Raw genomic sequence first — 21,355 nt, 5'->3', positions numbered from 1 at the left:
TGAAGAGTACATTCAACCTACTTAGGCTCTTCATAACCCAGCTGGAGGCCACATTTCAAACTTTTCTTTCCACTCTCCCCATCACTCCCAGATCCCATCATGCTCTAGACTTGCTGTTTTCTGAATACACTTCCACTTTTTCATCTCATACTCATTTCTCCTGCTCCATTCCTTTAAGCACAACCTTTCTTTTTCTGCGGTACACTGTTTATGCATCTGCCATAGAACATAGTCTCTGCCATCAGATATATGGCTGATTGACTTCCTTTCTAGATTTAAAATCCATGAAAGTCAGAGACTCCCTTGTTAATTATCCCATTTGTCAATTAAGCTTATATCCTTTACCTAACACAATGGCCTGAATCCAGTGTATTTAATAAATGCATGTAAAAGTACTTTATAAACAACAAAGTGCTCTGTAACCAGTAGTCCTTTTATTATTTGTTGAAGTGAATTTACTTTTAGGATTCTCACCCGTTTTCTCTGGGAGAAATGTTTTCCCTTCAGTGGAAATTTTAGAATAACTGATACGATGTCTCAAGACAACATAGGCACATATATTCCTGGAGAAGACCTTAGTTTTAGAATCTTCTCTTATTTTCATGGGCATGCCTCAGAGGTCCAGCTTTGCCCAATGCTCCCTATATATTTTTCCATGGTCTCTGTTCACCTCATATTAAACATTACGAACATTATTAGAAATTTCCCCATCAGGGCAGATCAAAGAAGTGGCACTGTAGTAAGCAATTCCAGGCTCTGGAAACCTGGCACTGGGAACAGGTTCTACCAATGCTTGAATTACATGTGCGCACAAGCATCTTTCTGCTGACCCTTGTGTAGTGGACATGCTATGAATATAACATGCTGGGAATTTCCTGATACCGGGATTATTTCCATCTCTAGGGATTCCACAAATGTTCTCAGAAGCCTTTCGGACATTTAAATTTTAAAAATAAACCTTCAAAACCCAACACAAGTATCCCAGAACTCTATGTATCAGCCCTTTTCCTTGGAACACCTGTAAGTCCTGCTATCAATTGCATGAAACAGGAAAGGGAAAGACCACAAGTAGGTCACATACTCCTAGGCAAGAATGCCCTCAAGAAATAGCCATGAAGAAATTGTCACAACCATGGTAAATACCTCCAACTTACTCTTTGAGAGTCTTGGAAAGTTTGATAAACCCAAAAGAAAGAAAGAGGAGGAAGGGAAAAGAGAGAGAGAAGGGAAAGGAATGAAAAGATGGAAAAGGAAACATAAAAAAATGAAAGTAAAAAAGAAAAGGAGGGAAGAAGGGATGAAGAAAGGGACAAAAAGTAGAAAAAGAAGGAAGGAAGGAAGGAAGGAAGGAAGGAAGGAAGGAAGGAAGGAAGGAAGGAAGGAAGGAAACGAAGGAAGGAAGCTTTTGAAAGCTGTTATCCATCACTTGAGTAGGTATCAGAGGATAAAGTTTTTGAGGCAATAAATCAGCAAAGTCAATAAGTATGGAGTGTCCACATGGAGGATAAAATAAGCCAAAGGTGACTGGAGTAAAATATATAAAAAAAGATTTTTCCCAATATGAGATATTTGTGGAATAGAGCCAACTCTTCTCCCCTCCTGGAGCACGCAAATGCAAGAACCCACCTTACCTCCTATACTGACAGTGGCTGCAGCCTTTGAAGTAGTGAATTTCTCTCCATGCTTATTAGTAGCTATGCATGTGTAGAGTCCAGGCTTGGTGATAAACAGCTGCAGTCTTGAGTCAATCACTCGGTCTTTCACACTTTCTTGAATGGACCCAGAAGAAACCTGATGGAGTAGGGAGAAAAAAACCACATAGAATTAGGTAAAAGATTTCCTAACTTCCTGTATCAGTAGACTTGAAAGAAAATGGATTAGGATTATGATCAAAAGGCATGTAGTAGATTGCAAAAATACAGTCTTTTCTGTCTGTATGTCCATGACCTCGTAATGTGACTTTGTAGCTTTTCCCTCAAAAGGAAGCATCTTCGAGTATAGATTGGCCTTGTGACATGATTTAAAAAGACACAGATTTGTAAAGTTCTTGCACACTGTCGCTTGCTATCTTGTTGCTCTTGGAACCTGTGATCTTCTGTGAACAAGCCAGAGCTAGCCTGCTAGAGAATGAGGTACATATGACCCAGTTATTCCCACTGTTCTAGCTTGGAGCCAACTATAACTGCCTAATACTAGTATATGATAAAGCCATTCTAGACCAAGATCAAGCAGTCCTGATCCAAATGAACAAAACTACCCAGTTGACTCACAGACTCCTGAGCATTAATGAATGGTTATTGTTTTAAGCCGCTGAGCTTTGGATGGTTGTGATACAGCAATAGATAACTAATGTAATGAAGGAAAGATATGCAGTGTGGATTTCCTAAGATACACTCTCTATCTTTTGAAGATAAGAGATAATTAAGAATGAGAGGTTGTATACTTTTGGTCTTATTTTCCCATAACTCCTGTTCAGTTCCCCACACATGTACATTGGATAGTTGGATGGTTACCCAGAAGAATGTTTGTGCAGCTGATTCTGTTTTTGAGGCATGACATACATCATGCCATCCTACTTAAGTCAGAAAATCAAATATCCTGGAAGAGGCAGGCTATCAATGCAGTATTAGCACATAATTGACAAGTTAATATACATATGTGCTTATTTATTAGTCATCATCATTCCAACTCTGTGGTTGTCACTGCCCAGTGCTTTCTATTATGTTGCAGAGTTAGAATTTGTACCCTAGTCTGACCCCAAATCCTGTGCTTTTCCTCACTCTTATAGTGCCTTCCCTAGTCCTCCAAGTGAGAAGAAATGAAGAGTCATTAGAAAACAAGAACAGTAACAGCAATGATCTCCACAGATCAACCAACCATGAACAAAACAAATATCTGACTTGAATGTTATTGTTTAGGTGGTGGCATTAAAAAAAAAAAGGTGATTTACCCTTTTTTTTTTCAGCTCTATGCCATCTTTTTAATAATTTTTTTTAGACATCACTGCTTATGTGAGGGGGAATGCCGGTTTGAGGGAAATTTGAATGGAATGACAATTAAGGCTTTGGTTTGCCTTGACAGTATCTTGGAGGGTGGAGATGGGTTCCAAGGGCTTCTCTGCCCAGTAGAAGGGAATGAAGCTGGGAATGAGAAATTTGGAGCCAGTTATTTTGCTGTTTTGCCTGAGGGAGGATTGTAGACTATAGCAAGGGGGATGGAAGCCCTGGGTTGAAACCAGCTTTCTTCCTTCTGCAGCTGGGTGGCTGGCTGGCCCTGGAACCAATCACTCTCTATAGCAATCAAGCAGTGAAGTTTGCCCTGTTAGCTTCTTTGTCTTTTTTATTCTCTGCTTGCATTACTAGAGTCCATCCTTATGATAAAAACTATTTATGTGAACATCAATTTACCTTAACTGGGGAAACTTCCCAGGTCAGATCAAGTATTGTGGCATTTTCCCCAGATAAGCAGACTGGACTCTATGAGAAATTAACAAGGTAGAGAGAAAAATAACTTTAAAGAGACATACTCAGTTGGGACTTCAAATAAAATTCATTGTTGTACTTATCAGAAGTGTAACTTCTTATGAATTTGAGTGTCCAAGTTAGATTAAAAGGACTGAACAATTTGAATTACATTTTTGGTCTCTCCATAAAGTTTTGTTTTATTTTCAATTATAAAAGTGGGGGGTAGACTCCCTATATTTTAATACAAAGCAACAATGAGAGAAAAGCTGAAGACCTCTGTGCTCAATCACCATGCTGTATGCTACAAGGATGTCTGGTCTGTAAATATAATCCCTTTATAGTTTGTAGAAGTGAAATCTGTAGAAAGTTACCTTCCTCTGCAAAACTTTTCTTTCAAGAAGTACAATGCCTTGGAAACAACTCTGAAACAAGTAATGCCACCGCTCCCCACCACCCCCCTCCCCGACTTCCTGGCTAAACTTCAACTATTTTCATGTTCACACCTAAGAAAGTCATTTCTAACGTCTCCTCAAGGTCACTGAAAACATTCTTGGTAGGGAAAATAAGTGATTTTTAAACTGCCTGACCTCTCTTCTCCTGGATTTCATCCAGGTATTGAAATAGCTCAGCGAATAAATCGCGTTATGGGGCTCCTTGCTTGATCATGTTGTGGCTCCTAAATGCTTTGCCTCCTGTTTGCAGAAGCCCGGTTGATCCAGTTTGTGACTCATGCACAGCGGGCCTTGTTAGTCATAGTTTGAATTTGTTTTTCTTCCTTCATGGATCATCCTGACCAACAGTTTAGTGTTTTTGATGACCTAAAAATATAAACAACCCTCTGCCCTCCATTTTGATCTTTCTGCCCTTCAGGTTTAAAAGATCAAAAGGATGAGTTCAGATTTTTACTGTGAGTGTTGACCAAGGTTTGTATGGGCAAAACCAAGACCTTCATTGAGGTGACTATATCTGGTGTTTACAGTAAATAAATTATTTTCTCCAAGTCACCCAGGCATGCCGACCTGATAGGAGCTGGATAAACAGCTCTCTGCTCAGTTTGTGGTGTTCACTTTCTCAAAAGAAGGCAAACAGGAAGCTTTATTAAGTAGGCATAGTGGTTCACACCTGAGAAAAAGGAATAATAGACTGAGAAAATGTCCATTTTGCTTCTGATCAGCATAGCCATAAACATTGGCCTCTTTTAATCTGGCTGCTAAAATATTCCACAAAAAAATTGATATATGTAGTTATTTTTACTTACACAGCTAATAGGATAAGATGACTTCAGAGCTCATGTACATTGAACCTAACATTCTGCCTCTTAAAAATATGTGTAAAATATAGGTGAACCTCCCTTTAAGAAAATTTACAAACACAATTCAATGCAGATGATTTGGCTATTTGTTTGATAACATTCTTCTAATAAATTAAAATGGTTCAACTTTTAAAATATTTTTAGCAGCTGTATTTATTGAACAAAGCAAGGCAGCATGCAGTTTTTCTACATTTTTTACTGAATGCCAAAATAATAGATATTGCTATAGGTATAACTTGAAATAAATCTGGTTATCACAATACAAGGATATTTTCTTTTAGAAAAGCTCTGCTCCTTCACATCAAACTACTATTCCTGATGTTGTAAAACAAGAGGAATATTACAGCTCACTCTGAAGTTCATCTAAGACTACAAATTTTCATGAAAAATAAATGCCATATCCACAGGAAGAAAGCACAATAATTCATGAACACTTTGGGGCATGTTGCTGCCTTTTTCTTGTTCTTTGGCTGTAACTGTTTGGAGTGTTAGTTTATTGGTGTGTTCACTGAGGGGGAGAAAAGGAGCATCCACACCTTTTAGAGGACCTGTTGTACTTAGTAGTGTGTTAGCAAAGTTAGTTCACTGACTTGTAGTTAGGAAAGAGCCACAGTTCAAACTCTGTTTTATTTATTCCATGCCTAATAGCTCCCAGGTCTGCATTCATCTTCATTCAGTCCACCCAAAATGATATCAGGGCTGTGAGCTCTTTCCTGTTATCCTTAACAGACTTTCTGGTTTGCTACTTGTACCACATCTAATGCCTGAAATTGTCTTCGTTTCCTGTGATTTGCATCAGCACAGGCAAAGTCATCTCGATTTCCATTTGGATTTGGAGCATATTGCCAAGAACAAAGCTTGGCTGTAAGAGCAACACTTCTCTCTGACCCTGAGAACTACAGATGTACTTAGCTTTCTTCCTGGGAGAGAGTCACTGTTAGTTTGTTTTATTTCTGTTTTAGGATCTGGGGCAATGGGTCTATTTTGCCTTCTTCTTTTTGTGAATCACATCTTAATGGGTTAAGTTAGGGTCTCAAGAAGACCAAAACTAACTCAAACCACCCGACTTTTTTATTACTCTCAACTCCAACAGATAGAATCATACATTGCCCAGTTCTAAACTAATAGAGCCTTTTGAAGACACTGGATTATTTTAAAAGCATATAGCTTTTCTTTATTACTGTTTCCAGGGAGTAAGACAAATTAGTAAAGTCATGTTGTCAGCCCCCCAGTTTTCTTCCACTATGTCTTTAGCGACTTGAGATGCTTAAGACAACTATAACAGCTTCCATGGAAAAGCCACAAAACGTATTGCCAAATAAGATTCAAATTTTAAATGACACAAGATTTAATTGGAGAGCTAAAGAACAGGACTATGAATTACTTTATTATAATTTAGCAAAATTAGAGACTGTTAGCTCTGATGTCATATTGGAGATCACCTTCTCCAGACACTTGACATCTCTATCATTATAGACATTGGCAAATCGATGTCTGAGAGGTAAATGGACTCCCCTAAAATTTCATTAACTGGAGAGGAGCATTTACAACTTAGGTCTTCTAACTCCCCACCTCATTCTTATTCCAGCATACTTCAAGTTACAAGCTTATAAAATGACATCCATGTATTCACTTAATTAATTTATTGTGAAGAGGTGTATGGTAGACAATTAGATAAGATGAACCAATTTTAATAACAAATTATGAGAAAGGTGGGCTTTTTCAAGTATCAGAAAAGGAAAAAAAGGCCCTTCAGCAGAAACAATAGTGAAAATAAAAATAGTAAATGAATTATAAGCTTTAGAGGGTGCTATAGGCAAGATGGCATTCTTCATTAGATGGGGAGGCCTTAGAATGTGGTATCTTTTTCCTGATTTACAGCATCCACCCAAATTTCATTCACCGACAGACTGTTTTCCACACACGTCTCTCCCCTTCTCTTCTTTTTTTTTTCTTTCCATATCCAGTGGCCTATTTCTTCTCTTTTATTTCCTCTCCTTTTTCTCCTTCCCCCCTCATTTGGAACATTCCTTGGCTTTAAAATGCTATCATTAATATATTGTAATATGATAACATATGGACACTGTGGCCAAGATACCAAAAAGTTGGACAGAGACTATGCCTCAAAACATGAAAATAGCTGAGAACCCATTAGATGAGCGATCAAGGTTTGAGTTGTTCAGCTATATTGAGAGCCATCTTCACTCCGTCTCCTTGAGGCATGAAAGAGGGCCTCAAAAGGACCACCTAGAGAGTATATATATATATGTGTCCCCCGCTGTGTAGTAAAGGATTAATCAATGGGCTTGATATGCTCAAACCCTGCACCGTAGAAAGAAAACACTGGCCTTTGGCTCCCGAGAGATAACCTTATCCCTTGGAATATCCTGTCTGATAAGCATGTTTTTGTATACCTGAGACCTGGTGCCAAACCAGATCGTTCATGTTAATGTAAATTGTTCACCAAGGACCTTAGGTCATGCTCTATCAGTTCAACCTTTGGAGGGGCTGGAGATTAGTTAAAATCAGTCGTGTGAGCCCTCCATGCCTCCATAACTAAGCCTCAGTAAAAACTCTGGACACCAAGGTTTGAATGAGCTTCCCTGGTACGATAATTTGTACATGTTGTCATACATCATTGCTGGGACCATTAAGCACTCTCCATGCAACTCCACTGGGGAGAGGACAACTGATTAATTTACTGATTTTAGCCTGAGTCCTTTCATTATAATAAACTAGAACCATAAGTATAACAGCTTATCTGGGTTCTGTCTTTTTAGTGACTCATCAAACTTGAAGGTGATCTTGGGGACCCTGACAGTTTCTTGACACAGCAGGCAGGTGTCTAATTCCATCTCTAAAATCTAAGAGGCAGAGTCAGGCTACCTATCAGCTTCAATGGACGGAGCAAAGAGGTAGTAGCTCTCTTCAATGGTCTGGACCCAAAGGTTTGTACACGCAAACGTTTGTAGACGATCTGAGTTGGAGTTATTTTCAATTCTTCCAAAAGGACCATCAAAGAGATTCCCATCAACTAACAAATTGGGGGATAAGAGGGAGATAGTGATCCTGAGGAAAATGCATCACTGGCATCATCTTGAATATTCCCTTCTGAAGAGTCAGTTTTAAACACTTGTCAGGTACAGAGTTGTAAAGCAAACTTAAAAGTCAGTTAAATTAGACAATTTCCATTCTAATGACTGCTCCTCTCTTCTTCCTACCCCAAATGTGTTCGAGTCACAAATAGCAGTTAGGAAATGGGGGAAGAATGAATGAGTAGATTCTAGCACTGAACTGATTCTAAGTGATGAATTTTAAAAAATATATTTTTTATTGATTTCAGAGAGGAAGGGAGAGGGAGAAATAGATTGAAATATCAAAGATGCGAGGGAATCATTGATCAACTGCTTCCTGCACGCCCCCTACTGGGAATCGAGCCCACAACCTGGGCATGTGCCCTGACCAGGAATCACTGCGATCTCTAGGTCTCTAGGTTGATGCTCAACCATCTGAGCCACACCAGCCAGGCTTAAATGATGAGTTTTGTGAAAATTATTTTACTTGTGTGGGAAGGAATTGCTAACACTTCCCTTTTACACAAAGGCATAAAGAAAGAATTATACCTCATTATACAAGGAAAGTAAACCCATAGTGTTCAATTTCTATGGCAGTGACTTCCAGCATGAAAATATTGAAAAGTTTTCAAAAGAGAGGTGCAGGTGAGACCAATGACAGAGATCAGGGTAACTACAAATACAGGGATAAATAAAAGTAGCTCTACACTTTTGTGTATAGAAAATAATATGGTAATTAATAAATAACAATACAAGAATAAACCATGTTTCAGGTATTCAACTGGAAACCTACTTTTGTCAACCCCTATATGTGTTATATAATGAAATTCACCACCAGTGAGTCTTCCCCAGACAAGTTCCCACACAGATAGCACTCACAGCATTTCCGTTCTCAATCCAGGTGATGGTGGGGACGGGGATGCCTGTTGCCGTACAACGCAGGGTCACAAAGGAGCCAAAGGTGACATTGTGGGATTCAGGAGCCCGCAGGATTCTGGCAAAAACTGTTAGGAAAACAGGAAGTGGTGAGTGCCTCTTCCCTATGAAGTTGTCAAGCTGGAGTGGTCTTTACAGAATGCAGAGGCAGCCAGTCAGTGATTCTTTCTCATCATTGATGCTTCTGCCCCTCTCTCCCTCTCCCTTCCTATCTCTGAAATCAATAAAACACATTAAAAAAAAAAGAGGGAGTGAAGGTGGCACCTCCATTGAAGTTTCAGAACAACAAGGCTCAAAGGTGAAATGGTAAATAAAAGGTTGCAATTATGCTACTTGGGTCCAAAGAAGTATCATTCAGGACTGTATGACAGAGGCTGTCCCCCTTGGACATTCTAAGTTTCTCAAGAACACAAGCCAGCCAGGAGGCAGGGTATATTTCCTCCAGAGTGACTAACATGATACCTCATCTGAGCACCTAATAGGAGATTTCTCCCAATTTAGTTCAAGTTGTGAGCCCTTGACAACTACCATAGGCTGGCTGGCATCCTAACAAGGGTGAACCCAGTTAATTTGTTTTTTTCTGATGTTTTCTGGCAACAGTAATGGAGACCTAGATTATATAACATACTTGAGTCCACATTCATCATTTGGCTGAAATAATTCTTGTAGGTGTTGGGGCTATGCTTATGTGTCATACATTTTTCGAGTGCAAGACTATTGAAATGATCATTTTGTGGGTCCCATTGCCTCTGAGAATCTGAAAAAAGAAGGATCTTTGAATAGCTTGTAATGGGATTACTTCAATCCCATAGGTGCTGTAAACGTGTGACAGCAGCAGCAAATACCACTGACTGTCCCCTTGAACCTGAATAAGAGCCTTTTGGCTGAAAATGAGAAGGATAAGAAATTAGGGCAGAATGAAATGTAGATTACTTTCTATTTAATTTATAAAGGCAAGAGTTTTCACTTGAGGATTTTAAATTCTTCTTGGAAATTTAGTAATAAGGGAGGGTTTATTTTGTTGTAATTTACAGCTCCTTTTTTTCTCTTTTGACTGGCATTACATTATTTGGAATATCATTGGGGTTCATTGCAAAACCTCTGATGATCCATATTACACAACACAGCTAAGCATAGTGTGAGATTGTAAATAAAATAGTCAATTATCATTCTGGAGTTCAATGTGGCCTTAGAGTTAACTTAATTAATATACTGCTCTGTCTCATATCAGAACCTTCTGGGAGGTCCATTGGGACACAAGAAGGTCACAAAGGATCACTACTGGCATTGCATGCAGCTTCATGAATATGAGACTGTGCTGACAAACTGCGAGTCTCCTCATCCACGGGGGTAGATATACCCTTGGCGAACCATGAACTTGGTTGTTAAGTCAAATGAGTTAAGAGAAAAAAATTGGGAATTAAAGGGGAGGTGGTCGCTTCTGCACTCCCACATTCTTGCTAAAGATAAAATAGAAACTTGCTCCCTGTTTTCAGGATTGAAAGATAGTTTCCACCCTTGCTACCAGTTTCCTTCCTCAAAGAAGGTTACAAATATCTATTGGGTTTCAACTCAAATGTCTCCTTATCATAATGCTTTCTGGATCCATTGCCTTACCCTTGTTTATGTTTTGTCATAGCATTTATCATCATGTCTTAACTATTGATTTGTTTGTTTTTGGCTGTCTCTTTCCCTGGAATGTAGGCATCACAAAGGGCAGAGCATGCTTTGTTCATTTATACAGGCTGATTGATAGACATATGATAGATAGATAGATAGATGATCCAGAATCCTGCATGGTATATGTTGGGCATTCATAAATATTTGTTAAATGACTGAATGAATGAGTTACGCCTCTGATTGGTGAGACTGGGGAAAGGGACTTGTACATACTATGAGTATCTCAGCCCTCTCTGGGCCATCATTCTCCCAGCTACCCTGCAAACAAGAAGGTATGAGGTTAGCATGCAGCAGGTAAGTTCCCCAGGTCAGGGGTTCTCCATCCTACAACTCAGGGTGAAGGGTGGGAGAGTGGAGCAGAGCTGAGGAGGATGAAGAAACAGAAGTTATGTTAGTCTAATTCTTGGGTGAAGGAATAGAAAGCTTTATTTTCAATCAAGTTTTATCAGCAATAACACCAATATTGCTATTACCCATCTATCCTAAGCACAAAAGATGAAAGTTGGGTAAAAGGAATTCCATCACATTTATAAAACACTAAAAGTAAAGCCAGTTGCAATTAAAAATAAATGCCAGCCTAACCTTCTTGGATAATAATATACCTGTAATAATAAACACAGACATAGTTCAATAATAAACTCCCATTATTTTAGTGGTAACCACAAATTGAAATTACATTTGAGGTCATTCATTTAAAAGTAATGTGATATGTTTCATATCAAGTAAAATATCCATTGACTATTCCTACTTGTATTTTATTTGCATGAAAGATAATACAAAAATGTTTTTGCTTAATAGAAGGGGTATGACAATACTTAGTAATTTGGAACATGTCTACATCTGTTTTGATATGGATTTAAAAAAAAAAAAGATCCAGTCTTCTTTCAATAGAGTTATCCATCATTCTTCAATTCACTGTGAGCTCTTGCCCATTTCCTTTCCTATTGTTCATTGGCAACATGGAAAATAGACACGGGCAATATTTATCCCTGCATTTTCTCTCATGATATCTAGTCATAAGTTTGGGCCTTTAATTTCTCTTGGTTAAGTTTATGGTGCTAACTGAAGGTTGAGAATCTCATATTCAAAATTGTGCTTAAGTAGCGAGTGATTCCAAAGTCCTTTATAATAGAACCGTATCATTTTCCTCTTGCTTTCTCTGTCTGTCTCTCCATTTTTCAAAGCACTTTCAAATACATGAGTTTTATTATTGATTATCACTGTTACAATCTGGACTTGTAATCAGGAGTTACAGCCATTATTCACTTTGAAACTGCACTGTGGTGCGATGGAGCCCAATGGGCAGGGGATCCAAATGAAGTCTGAAATTAATGAGCGGTTTGGCTTGAGATGAATTACCTCACTTTTTCTGGTAAGGGAATAAGACCACAGGAATGCAGTCCCATGTAAATGCTGTTTGAGCAATTATTTCAGAGGACACAATGCGCTCTCATGGACTTTATTTCCTCTTGTTCTTTTCTTTATAATTTTCTAGTTTCCCTTACAGAAGTTTTTAAGGTTACTTGATTTAAATAAAAAGTGGCTGATAGGAGTAAATTGCAAGCAAACACAAATAAAACTAAACTAAAAAAAATTACACAGGAGCAGGTGAAATTGTTTTATCTAAATTTAGTTGTAAGTAGCCTGATGTTTAGAAATAGGGACACAGCTCAAATAGCATATTTGAGTTACTATGATACGGAGGTGCCGTTTCAAATAATACCAGCCTAATGTTGGTCATAGGAAAACTTGTTCTAGGATAGGTTTTTTTTTTCCCTAAGCAGACAATTTTTAGCTATTTTGCACTATATACAATTGAAAATTAATTTGTTTGGTTTGGAGCAATTGCACAATACTTATCTTCTTATGATAATAACAATAAAAACCCAAGCTGGCACCTTGACACTTCTACATTTCTTCAAAAATTTTAACACCCTCCCCTCCCCAAAGACTTTCAGTCAAAAGGTTACTTTCCATTCCAGCCTGTGTGAGACTGATAGTCTCCTGCTGATTTATCTCATTTCACTTTGTCTGCATTTTCAGAATTTGGAATACCAAGTTTAAAATTTCTGTTGACTCAATCTTTTCTTAATAAAATAGTCACCAAGTACATTATATAATAGATTAGCCAATCTAATAACACTCCGTGAAATGCTAATTTAATATTCCCCATACACCGTTTGTTATTTCCTTACAAAATAAGGCACTTAGAGTTGTTTATGAGGTCAGCAGAAATAAACAATTGAATGGAGCCATACATTTTAAAAGAAGCAGTGCAGAAAGAAAAAAAAATACCTTTATTATCTTGCTCAGGTTCAGTTTCTTCTATTAATAGAAATAAGACAAAACAAACAAAAACACATCATGAAAAGGGAATATCAGTTGTGCAACGAGTAATTAGAATCTGCTTGTTTCTTATTTCAATAAAAAACAAATGCAATCAAGGGAAAGGCTGACCTTTTCAAAGCTAACTAATACGTGATGTAAAATTTCAAATGATTGCTGTTAGCCAGGCAGTACTACACAGAAAGTAAACCACAGCACACCAACAACATAGCTCACTCATGCATTTTTATTTACGTTCACAATTACCTTTTCTTTCAAGGTAACAGACTCCCTACTCTGCTCTTACAAAATGTGTTTCTTCCTGTTAGCGTGGCTTCTCCTCTTACAAGGCCCTGCTGTGAAGTCAGTGATGTTGAATCTGGGATCTCAGCTATCATTTCTATGGCAATAGACTCATGTTGTGGTAAACAGAGGATTAGGGGGTTTCTGCAGAACAGAGCCTGTCACCAGCAGAGATTCCCTCTGTTTCAGCTCTCAGAGGCTGCTCAGAGCACAGAGGATGAATTCACCATCTGCTAGGAAACTGTGGGTGAAGCAAGCTACAAAGAAAATGTAAAAATGTCTAACTTGGGTATACAGAATTGAGAATTCATTACATTAAAAAAATTATAGAAAAGAGACAAGGTTTAATATAACCGTATCAGACACAGATCCCTTCTTTCTGGGAAGGTTTATTTGTTCATGTCAATTTAGACCTTTCTTCAAATTAGTGATAAGTTAAATGCAACATAATTATAAATAATGCTATTGTTAACTACTTTTAATGCTGAAAATACATTGCATAGTTCTTCACAGTTTATGGGTATTTGCACACATTGTATATTATCTCATTTAACCCTGACCATATCCTTCTGATTGTACATAATGGATATTACTCAGCTGATTTTCCAGACAAGGAATCTGAGATAGATTTGCTGCAGGTGCAGAGCCAGAATTTTTTTGCATTGTATGTAGCATCATAGTGAGAAGGCCTCATTTCTACACTTAACACCCAATCTTGTTAAATGTAAATGAACTCATAATTTCCCATTTATAGTTTTCTCTGTCTGAACTTTTCCTGCCTCCACCAACCAAATCAGTGGCATGTTCTTATTTATTTTTTAAGTAACAAGATCAAAGACTACTTAAAACTTCTGTGAACAAAAAAACTTCTGTAATAAACCTGACATGCTCAGGGTGGTTCACATGGCAGCCCTGACAAGCTCAGTGACTGGGAGTAACCACGCAGGTTTTTCTGATCAGAAATTCCCAGCTGGGCAGGCCATGGTGGGGAGTCACGTCCCAGGCCTGTAGCTTCCTTAGCAAAGATCAGTCTTCACCGTAAGTGAGCCTGTCCTGTTCTTAAGCATCTAGGATAACATACCTTTAAAATGTCAGAGTAATTCTCTTTTCTAAACCTCTTAAAGGCACCACTGCTGGCACTGAACACAAGACCACCAGAGCACGAGACCACAGAATTCCTCATTGTTTTCTTGTCCCCTCTGTACCAGCTCTATGTGCCGTAGAAAGAGAAATCCATTCCTCAGGCCCTGTTATTAAAACGTGGATGCTAATCAATACTGTATTCTTTGAATCAGTTCGTAAAAGGCTACATTTGTCTCATCTAGCATCCTCTTTTAGATATTGGAGATTCCTGTTAGAAGACAAGCATCACAAAAAACAAAAAGGGTCATTTGAATTGTTTTTATTTTTTTTACTTAAAAAGTATAGGCCCAGGGGTGGTTGAAAAGTGATCACATTGAGGCTCTGTGGTACATGGTTTCTGAACTGAATCTTGTTTTGTTTTCCGATCATTAAAAGAAAATCTGATATACATAACAATAAACCTAAGTCAATACCTGGTCTTTCTTCCCTGACTTCTTGGATGCTAAAGCAAACAAATCTGATCTTGGTGTGCCCACTGTTTACATTTCTGCTCCCTTTGAAGCAGAGCTGTGCTTGGGGAGGTTTATTCACGTGGCTCCATCTCTGAAGGAGTCCCAGTGCAAGGCCCTTAGAAAACATACACAGCACCCTCACAGACAGCGACTCTCTTCTCAAAGGAAGGCTCGCCTGTCTCTGTGACATCACGATCCTCTAAAGTGGCTTGGGTTGGAAACATCTCTGTGGCCTTTGACATAATAACATTTTCCGAGCTTGTAAATACGGGTGATGAATAACGACTACCGGCATGAAGTGTTTACCAGCTAATTCAGAGACTAGCCACATGAAGTTAACTTGTTTTATTTTTTACTTCAGTCTCAGACATAGATAGACCAACTATTAAGAGTATTTTTGTTAAAATAATTCTGAAAAGGTATTAGTGGTTTAACCATAAGCCGATAAAAAGTTGGACTTCAGTTCCGATTCACTATTTTTATTCTTTTAAAAAGAATCTCTTTTTTTTCTTTTTCTGGTTTTAATGGGAGAACTAACCTGTGTAATTACCAGGACAGAAACCTTTCTTATTTTACCCTTTTGAAAGGTTTTTATTTTTAAATAACTTTAGATTTATAGAAGAGTAGCAAAGATAGTATAGAGAGTTTCCAGGTATCCTTCATTCAACTTCCTCAAATATTAACAGCTTATATAATCGTGGTACATCTGGTATCAAAATAATAGTTTATTTTCTGTCCTGGCTGGTATTTCTCAGTGGTTAGAGCAGCTTCCTGCACACCTATGGGTCGTGGGTTCGAATTCCAGACATATACCTAGGTTGCAGGTTCTATCCCCAACCCTGGCCGGGGTGTTTGTGGGAGGCAACCGATCGATGTTTCTCTTACATCAATGTTTCTCTCTCTCTCTCTCTCTCTCTCTCTCTCTCTCTCTCTCTCTCTCTCTCCCCCTCCCTCCCTCTAAAAACCAATGGACAAAATGTCCTCAGGTGAGGATTGACAAACAAAAACAAACAAACAAAAAATCCTAGTTTATTTTCAAATAACATTTTGTACTTGCTCTCATGAAATGGAAGATACTTGAGCTGTGATGGCAGTCAAAGAAGCTAACATTTATTAAAAACCAAAATGTATTCTTTATATACCGTATATATTATTATTACTATTACTATAGCTAACCAGAAATTTCAGCTGGGGAAAGAAGCAGGAGCCATAACCTTAATCTTAAGTGACACCATAGCATCCTGTTTATCAAAGTGTCTTCAATTGGGAACATTTCTGTGACCTTTGAGAAGGGATTCTACATGCCTAAACGGTAGGTTCCCATGCTGACGAGATAGTAGTTATATACCCATTTAAAAACTACGGTATATCCAAAAGAGGATACCATAGAGTATAATCTCAGTGTTAGTCTGTGAGTCAAATTGCAGCTCACTCTGGTTTTTATAACACCACTAATAGATCTTCTCCCAAACTCTGTAGTCCTTTTACTCCCTGGTTATGAGTCAGTGTAAACCTGTGCTTGCATGATAAACCTGCATTTTGCCTCCCTCATTGTGATATGATCTGTACCATGAGCTGGTTGGGATTCATCAATCAAAGCCCCGTTGGACCTCACATTTCTGAAGCTTCCCCTGACCTCTCACTATCTCCCTTACCCTGTGTGTGTATCCTGTACAAACTTCTATCATTGCAAATATATTAAACTTTAACTATTGTAATTACTTCCTTGCATGTCTATCTTCCTTACTAAATAAACCATTATTTATCTCTATCTCCTTAGGAATTAATTCATTACATGGAATATAGTAGGTACTCAACAAATGAATACATTTGAAGCTATTCTAACATTTATCTTACTAATTATGGAAAGCTAATTTTCTCCTTAAATTTTTAAGCTTCAACTGGAATAAAGACATTCCAAGTAGAAATCCTCAAATTAGTGTTTCTCAAAATGTGGTTCATAGGCTATCTGCATAAGGATCTTAGGAAATTGTTAAAAGGATTTAACACAGACCTATCAGATCCGAAGCTCTGGGGAATGCATCCTGGAGCTATGCCTTCTAATAAGATCTGCACTGATGTTTCAGAACTACTACCTTGAAGGAAAAGTTCCATTAATCCATCAGCTTAGTTAATTCCACCTCTTTCCATAGAAGTTTTGAAGTGAGTATACCAAAAAGAAATGAAATTAAATAACACATTAGCGTCAGGGAAAAGGAGACTTCTGGTTGGTTTTTTGTAACATACTAGGACTAAGCTTCAAATTGGATTCTGAGATACATGCCAGCTAAGGCAAAAAATGACACAAAAGAAAATAAACAGTTCTCATTACAGGAAGTAAAGTAAAATGCCAGTTTCTCAAAAGAGACCACTTTCCCCCCGCCAAGACACTAAATTTTTAAAAGCTAATTCTCACTAGAGATTTACTTCAGAGCATTGAGTGATGGAATGATCAATATTTTCAACAAGATTTTTGCCAAATAGCTATTTATGTGGTGAGTAACATATGATGTAATTCAGGATGTGCACTAAGGTCACTTTCCCTTTCATGTTGTTATACTATTTATTTGTTTGTTTGTTTATCGGACAGGTTAGCTCTAAACAGCCGCTTTGCAGTTTTCCAGCAAAGGCACATCTTCACACAGCTCTTAGATCGCTTGTCACAGTGGGGCCAAGGCAAAGTTATAATCTCTAACAAGTACGGAGTATGCAGGTACAAAGCATTGCTGCTTGAGGGTAGATTTATGTTCTTTGGAAGCAAGAGAAGCAGTTGGTAATGTTGACATTCTATTCGTGAAATCTGAGAAGCCTAACCAGCAATATTCTCTGGGTAGAAGTCCTCCAGCTCTTAAGCAATGTAAACAACATAACAATACCGACAACAGCCAGTGTGTATCAAAGAGCTACCAGGTAGGCGCTGGATAGTTTAAGAACTCTATGCTCTAAGTCAGGCGTCCTCAAACTACGGCCCTCGGGCCACATGCAGCCTGCCGAGGACATTTATCCAGCCTGCCGGGTGCCCTGCCTGTCCCGGCCCCGCAGTGCGCATAGGAATTAGTTCATAGTTGTTGTTTTTTAAACTATAGTCCGGCCCTCCAACTGTCTGAGGGACAGTGAACTGGCCCCCTGTTTAAAAAGTTTGAGGACCCCTGCTCTAAGTGATATGCCTCCATTTTACAAATGAGGAAATAGACTTGCAGAGGTTAAATAGATTATCCAACCTCACATAACTAGTAAGTTGCAGAAACAGGATTAACACCCAGGTTTATCCGATGCTAAAGCCTGAGAGAGAAAGGAAGGATGGGGATGGGTTAATGGAAGATGTATTGGCATTGGAATCAGGACATCCAAGCTCCTTGCTAACTTGAGCAAAGTAATAATATTTCTGGTCTTAAATTTCCTTATCTGCAAAGTAAAGGATTGAGTTATGTGACATCTAGGGCCCATTCCAGATTTGAAGTCTACTGCTATTCTTCTGACAGGACCAAAGTTAATAAAAACCAACTCTCTTTTTTTTTTTAGTATATTTTTATTGATTTCAGAGAGGAAGGGAGAGGGAAAGAGAGAAAAACATTAATGATAAAAGAGAATCATTGATCGGCTGCCTCCTGCACACTCCCCTCTGGGGATTGAGCTTGCAACCTGGGCATGTGTGCTGACCGGGAATCAAACCATGACCTTCTGGTTCATAGGTCAATGCTCAACCACTGAGCCACTCCAGCTGGGCTTAACTCTATTTTAAATGAAATTTTTGTCTTTGCCACTGAACTTTATAATACTTCTGTCTCAAAGATAAAGATAACACACAGAATAAAGAACTATAATTGTCTTCACAAGTGTTTAAATATTTCTTTTGTTGCACAGAAGTTATATTAGCCATAGAACTAAAACATTGATAATAACTATTATTTGAATCATAATTCTCTGCCAAGAATTCTTATGAGAGCTTTAAATATATAAGTTTATCCTTCCATAACTTTGAGTTAGAGTATTATTAACCTCATTTTTACATGTGGGAAAACTGAGGCACAGAGACTGAGTAACCTACCTGAAGTTACACAGGTGGTAAGTAGTGGAGCCAGGATTTGAACTTAGACAGTTTACTGTAGACTCTGGAACCAGGGTAATGTTCTCAAGAGTTTAGAGTCCATGTAATTATCCAGTACATTAAACTTCCTCCAAAAATTATGCCTTATATATTCATGAAAACTTGTATTCATGGAAATGAATATACTAATTAAAATTTGAAAGTTATTTTTGAAGGAAATAACTGAATGCAATATTATTCAAATTCCATTTTGCCATAGAGTTCTAATAGCTTTCTGGGATATCTTTGCATGATTGAAATAGTTAGTTACATTTTGAAATGAAGTGTGGTGAAGGCCTGGCCTTCTCTGTCTTGCACACTGCCTGCAAAATCACTCCATGAATCTTTGTTGGATGAATTAATGCATGAAAAGACAAAGAACACTTCCTCTTTGGTGCATGTTTGCACTTGTGCATCTTATTTTAATACCTAAAAAGTGGAAATAAAAAGCTTGCCTATGCATATTTCAGATAGTTTCTCATTTCAAATAACATAATGCAAACATTATATTAAACATTTCAATTATCTTAAACAATTTAAGACAAATTTTTGAAACACATTTTTTTAAACCTGCCATTAAAGAGGGCCTAACTCTTCCTTAATTTGAACTATTGTCTTTTCAGTCCTAAAATAATGATATAACTTTTTTTCCTTAGAGGCCTTTACTGACAACTCTTCAACCAAAGGACCACTTTACCACTGTTTCTTAAAAGCACTAGAGAACTATTTAGATGAGAATGCAACATAATACCCCCTAAAGTCAGAATGCATGGGTCAAACTCTTCTTTTAGAGCATGCACCCTATTAATCATGCAGATTTAATTTTCCCCTTGATAACTCCCAGAAATATCAAAGGTTTGTGCCTCTGTTTGTTTTTTTTTGGTTTGGCTTTTAGATACACAGGTACTCATGACAACAAATCAAACCTGTTAGTGGCATCAAAAAGTAGAATCGATGCCGGGAACAGGATCACTGCAAATTCTATTAAAATTGCAATCACCGAGAGCACAGCACACACTGGGGTTTTAAATACCTCTCTCTGTGGCATTTGTCATATTAAGAGCTGCAGCATAAACAAAGAAAAAAGCAAATCAAATGTGTAAACATTACATGATTGCTTCCACTTCTCTAGATCCAATAAGGAAATCTCATCTCTAGGAAAGAAGACAGCTGAAGTCTAATATTTCTGAAATTAGTCCTGATTTCTGATAGTTATATGTGTGGACATTTTCACACACACACACACACACACACACACACACACACACACACACACAATTTATTTTGGTCTTCTGGAACTCTACTTATTGTCTTACGCACTGCATATGTTCCAAAAATTTTTTTAAAAAATGCCTTCAATAGAACTGGTCAGCCCTAAGAGTATGTGGGGAAGCCTTTCAGACTGCTGAGCAATAGCCTGACAGACTCAAGTGCCCCGATAAGTGATGGGCACTCATGCTTTGAGGCCACTTAAATTTGCCAAATGGCTATCCTTCTATCCTCATTAATGCCTCCCCCAAGTGTTGACACGGGGTTCTGCTTTGGGAACCCCCTGCAAATGAGAAGTTGTTTAAGCCACAGGAAAGCCTACAATAACCTTCTGCCTAGAAGGGCTCTGTCCTTGTTCTTGGTCTGCTTCTGGGGCTCTCAGCTTTGTCCTGATCTTAAGCCACCTCTTCCCACTAGTATTGCTGACTGAGAACCCTCCCTTGGTTCCAGCTTCAACTTTGCCCATTTTTTTTGTCTTAATGGTTTAAAGCTCCAAGGGTAAACAAGGTTGTAATAGAAAATGCAATCCACAGGAACCCAAGACATTCTAACATCCATCTATTTTAATTTGGATCACACATACTCTACACTTCACCAGTTTTTGTACCCAAAACAGGATTTGTCTGAATGCAGTAAGATCTACACTCAGCTCTGATAAATAAGCGATTTCATAATAAGTAAGTCAAAGAAGATAAGGGAAGTATAAGAAAATTAGATATTTGAAAATCTTTAAAAATCTTTAAATGGATCTTTTCTAATACTGAAAAAACTCATAACAATGACCTCTCTGGGTAAAAAAAAAAAAAAAAAAAAAAAAAAAGAATTACATTATCATATCAAAAGCACTTAATTTCTGTGATGTACTGTTTATTAAACACATTTTTTAAAAAGGGATAATATCCCTCTGGTCAAAAAGCAGAAAGGTAAAGTGAGAATCTTGCACTTCAGAGGTTTTCTAAAGCTGCCATGATAGAAGCCTGTCCTTGAAAATGCCACACTACCACTCAGATCATCATATTCCAGCCACAAGTGTCTGTATTCCTGGCCTTTAGAGTGCTGGTGAGAAAACTGTTTCAGTAAAGATACATAAGAGAAACAGTATAGAGCAGGGGTGGGCAAACTTTTTGACTCAAGGGCCACAATGGGTTCTTAAACTGGACCGGAGGGCCGGAACAAAAGCATGGATGTAGTGTTTGTGTGAACTAATATAAATTCAAAGTAAAGGAGCCGAGGGGAGAGCAAGAGAATCCTCCGCTCTTTTGGCTCCGCGGGCCGGATAGAATGGCCAAATGGGCCGGATCCGGCCCGTG

At 38.1% G+C, this 21,355-nt stretch overlaps 1 protein-coding gene across 1 annotated transcript in view; it reads right to left on the bottom strand.

The window, feature by feature from the left end:
- The window catches only part of MUSK (muscle associated receptor tyrosine kinase), a 73,484-nt gene that overhangs the window by 26,801 nt on the left and 25,328 nt on the right, over nucleotides 1-21,355 (bottom strand). The window contains 4 exon segments of the mRNA XM_080667805.1: nucleotides 1,627-1,635; nucleotides 1,637-1,791; nucleotides 8,730-8,854; nucleotides 12,762-12,791. Of these exon segments, the coding sequence (XP_080523931.1) occupies nucleotides 1,627-1,635; nucleotides 1,637-1,791; nucleotides 8,730-8,854; nucleotides 12,762-12,791 (319 nt within the window).

Source organism: Plecotus auritus (genome assembly GCF_963455305.1).
Source record: "Plecotus auritus genome assembly, chromosome: 5".
Taxonomy (NCBI): Eukaryota; Metazoa; Chordata; class Mammalia; order Chiroptera; family Vespertilionidae; genus Plecotus; species Plecotus auritus.
This window is presented reverse-complemented; position numbering and strand designations above follow the sequence as displayed.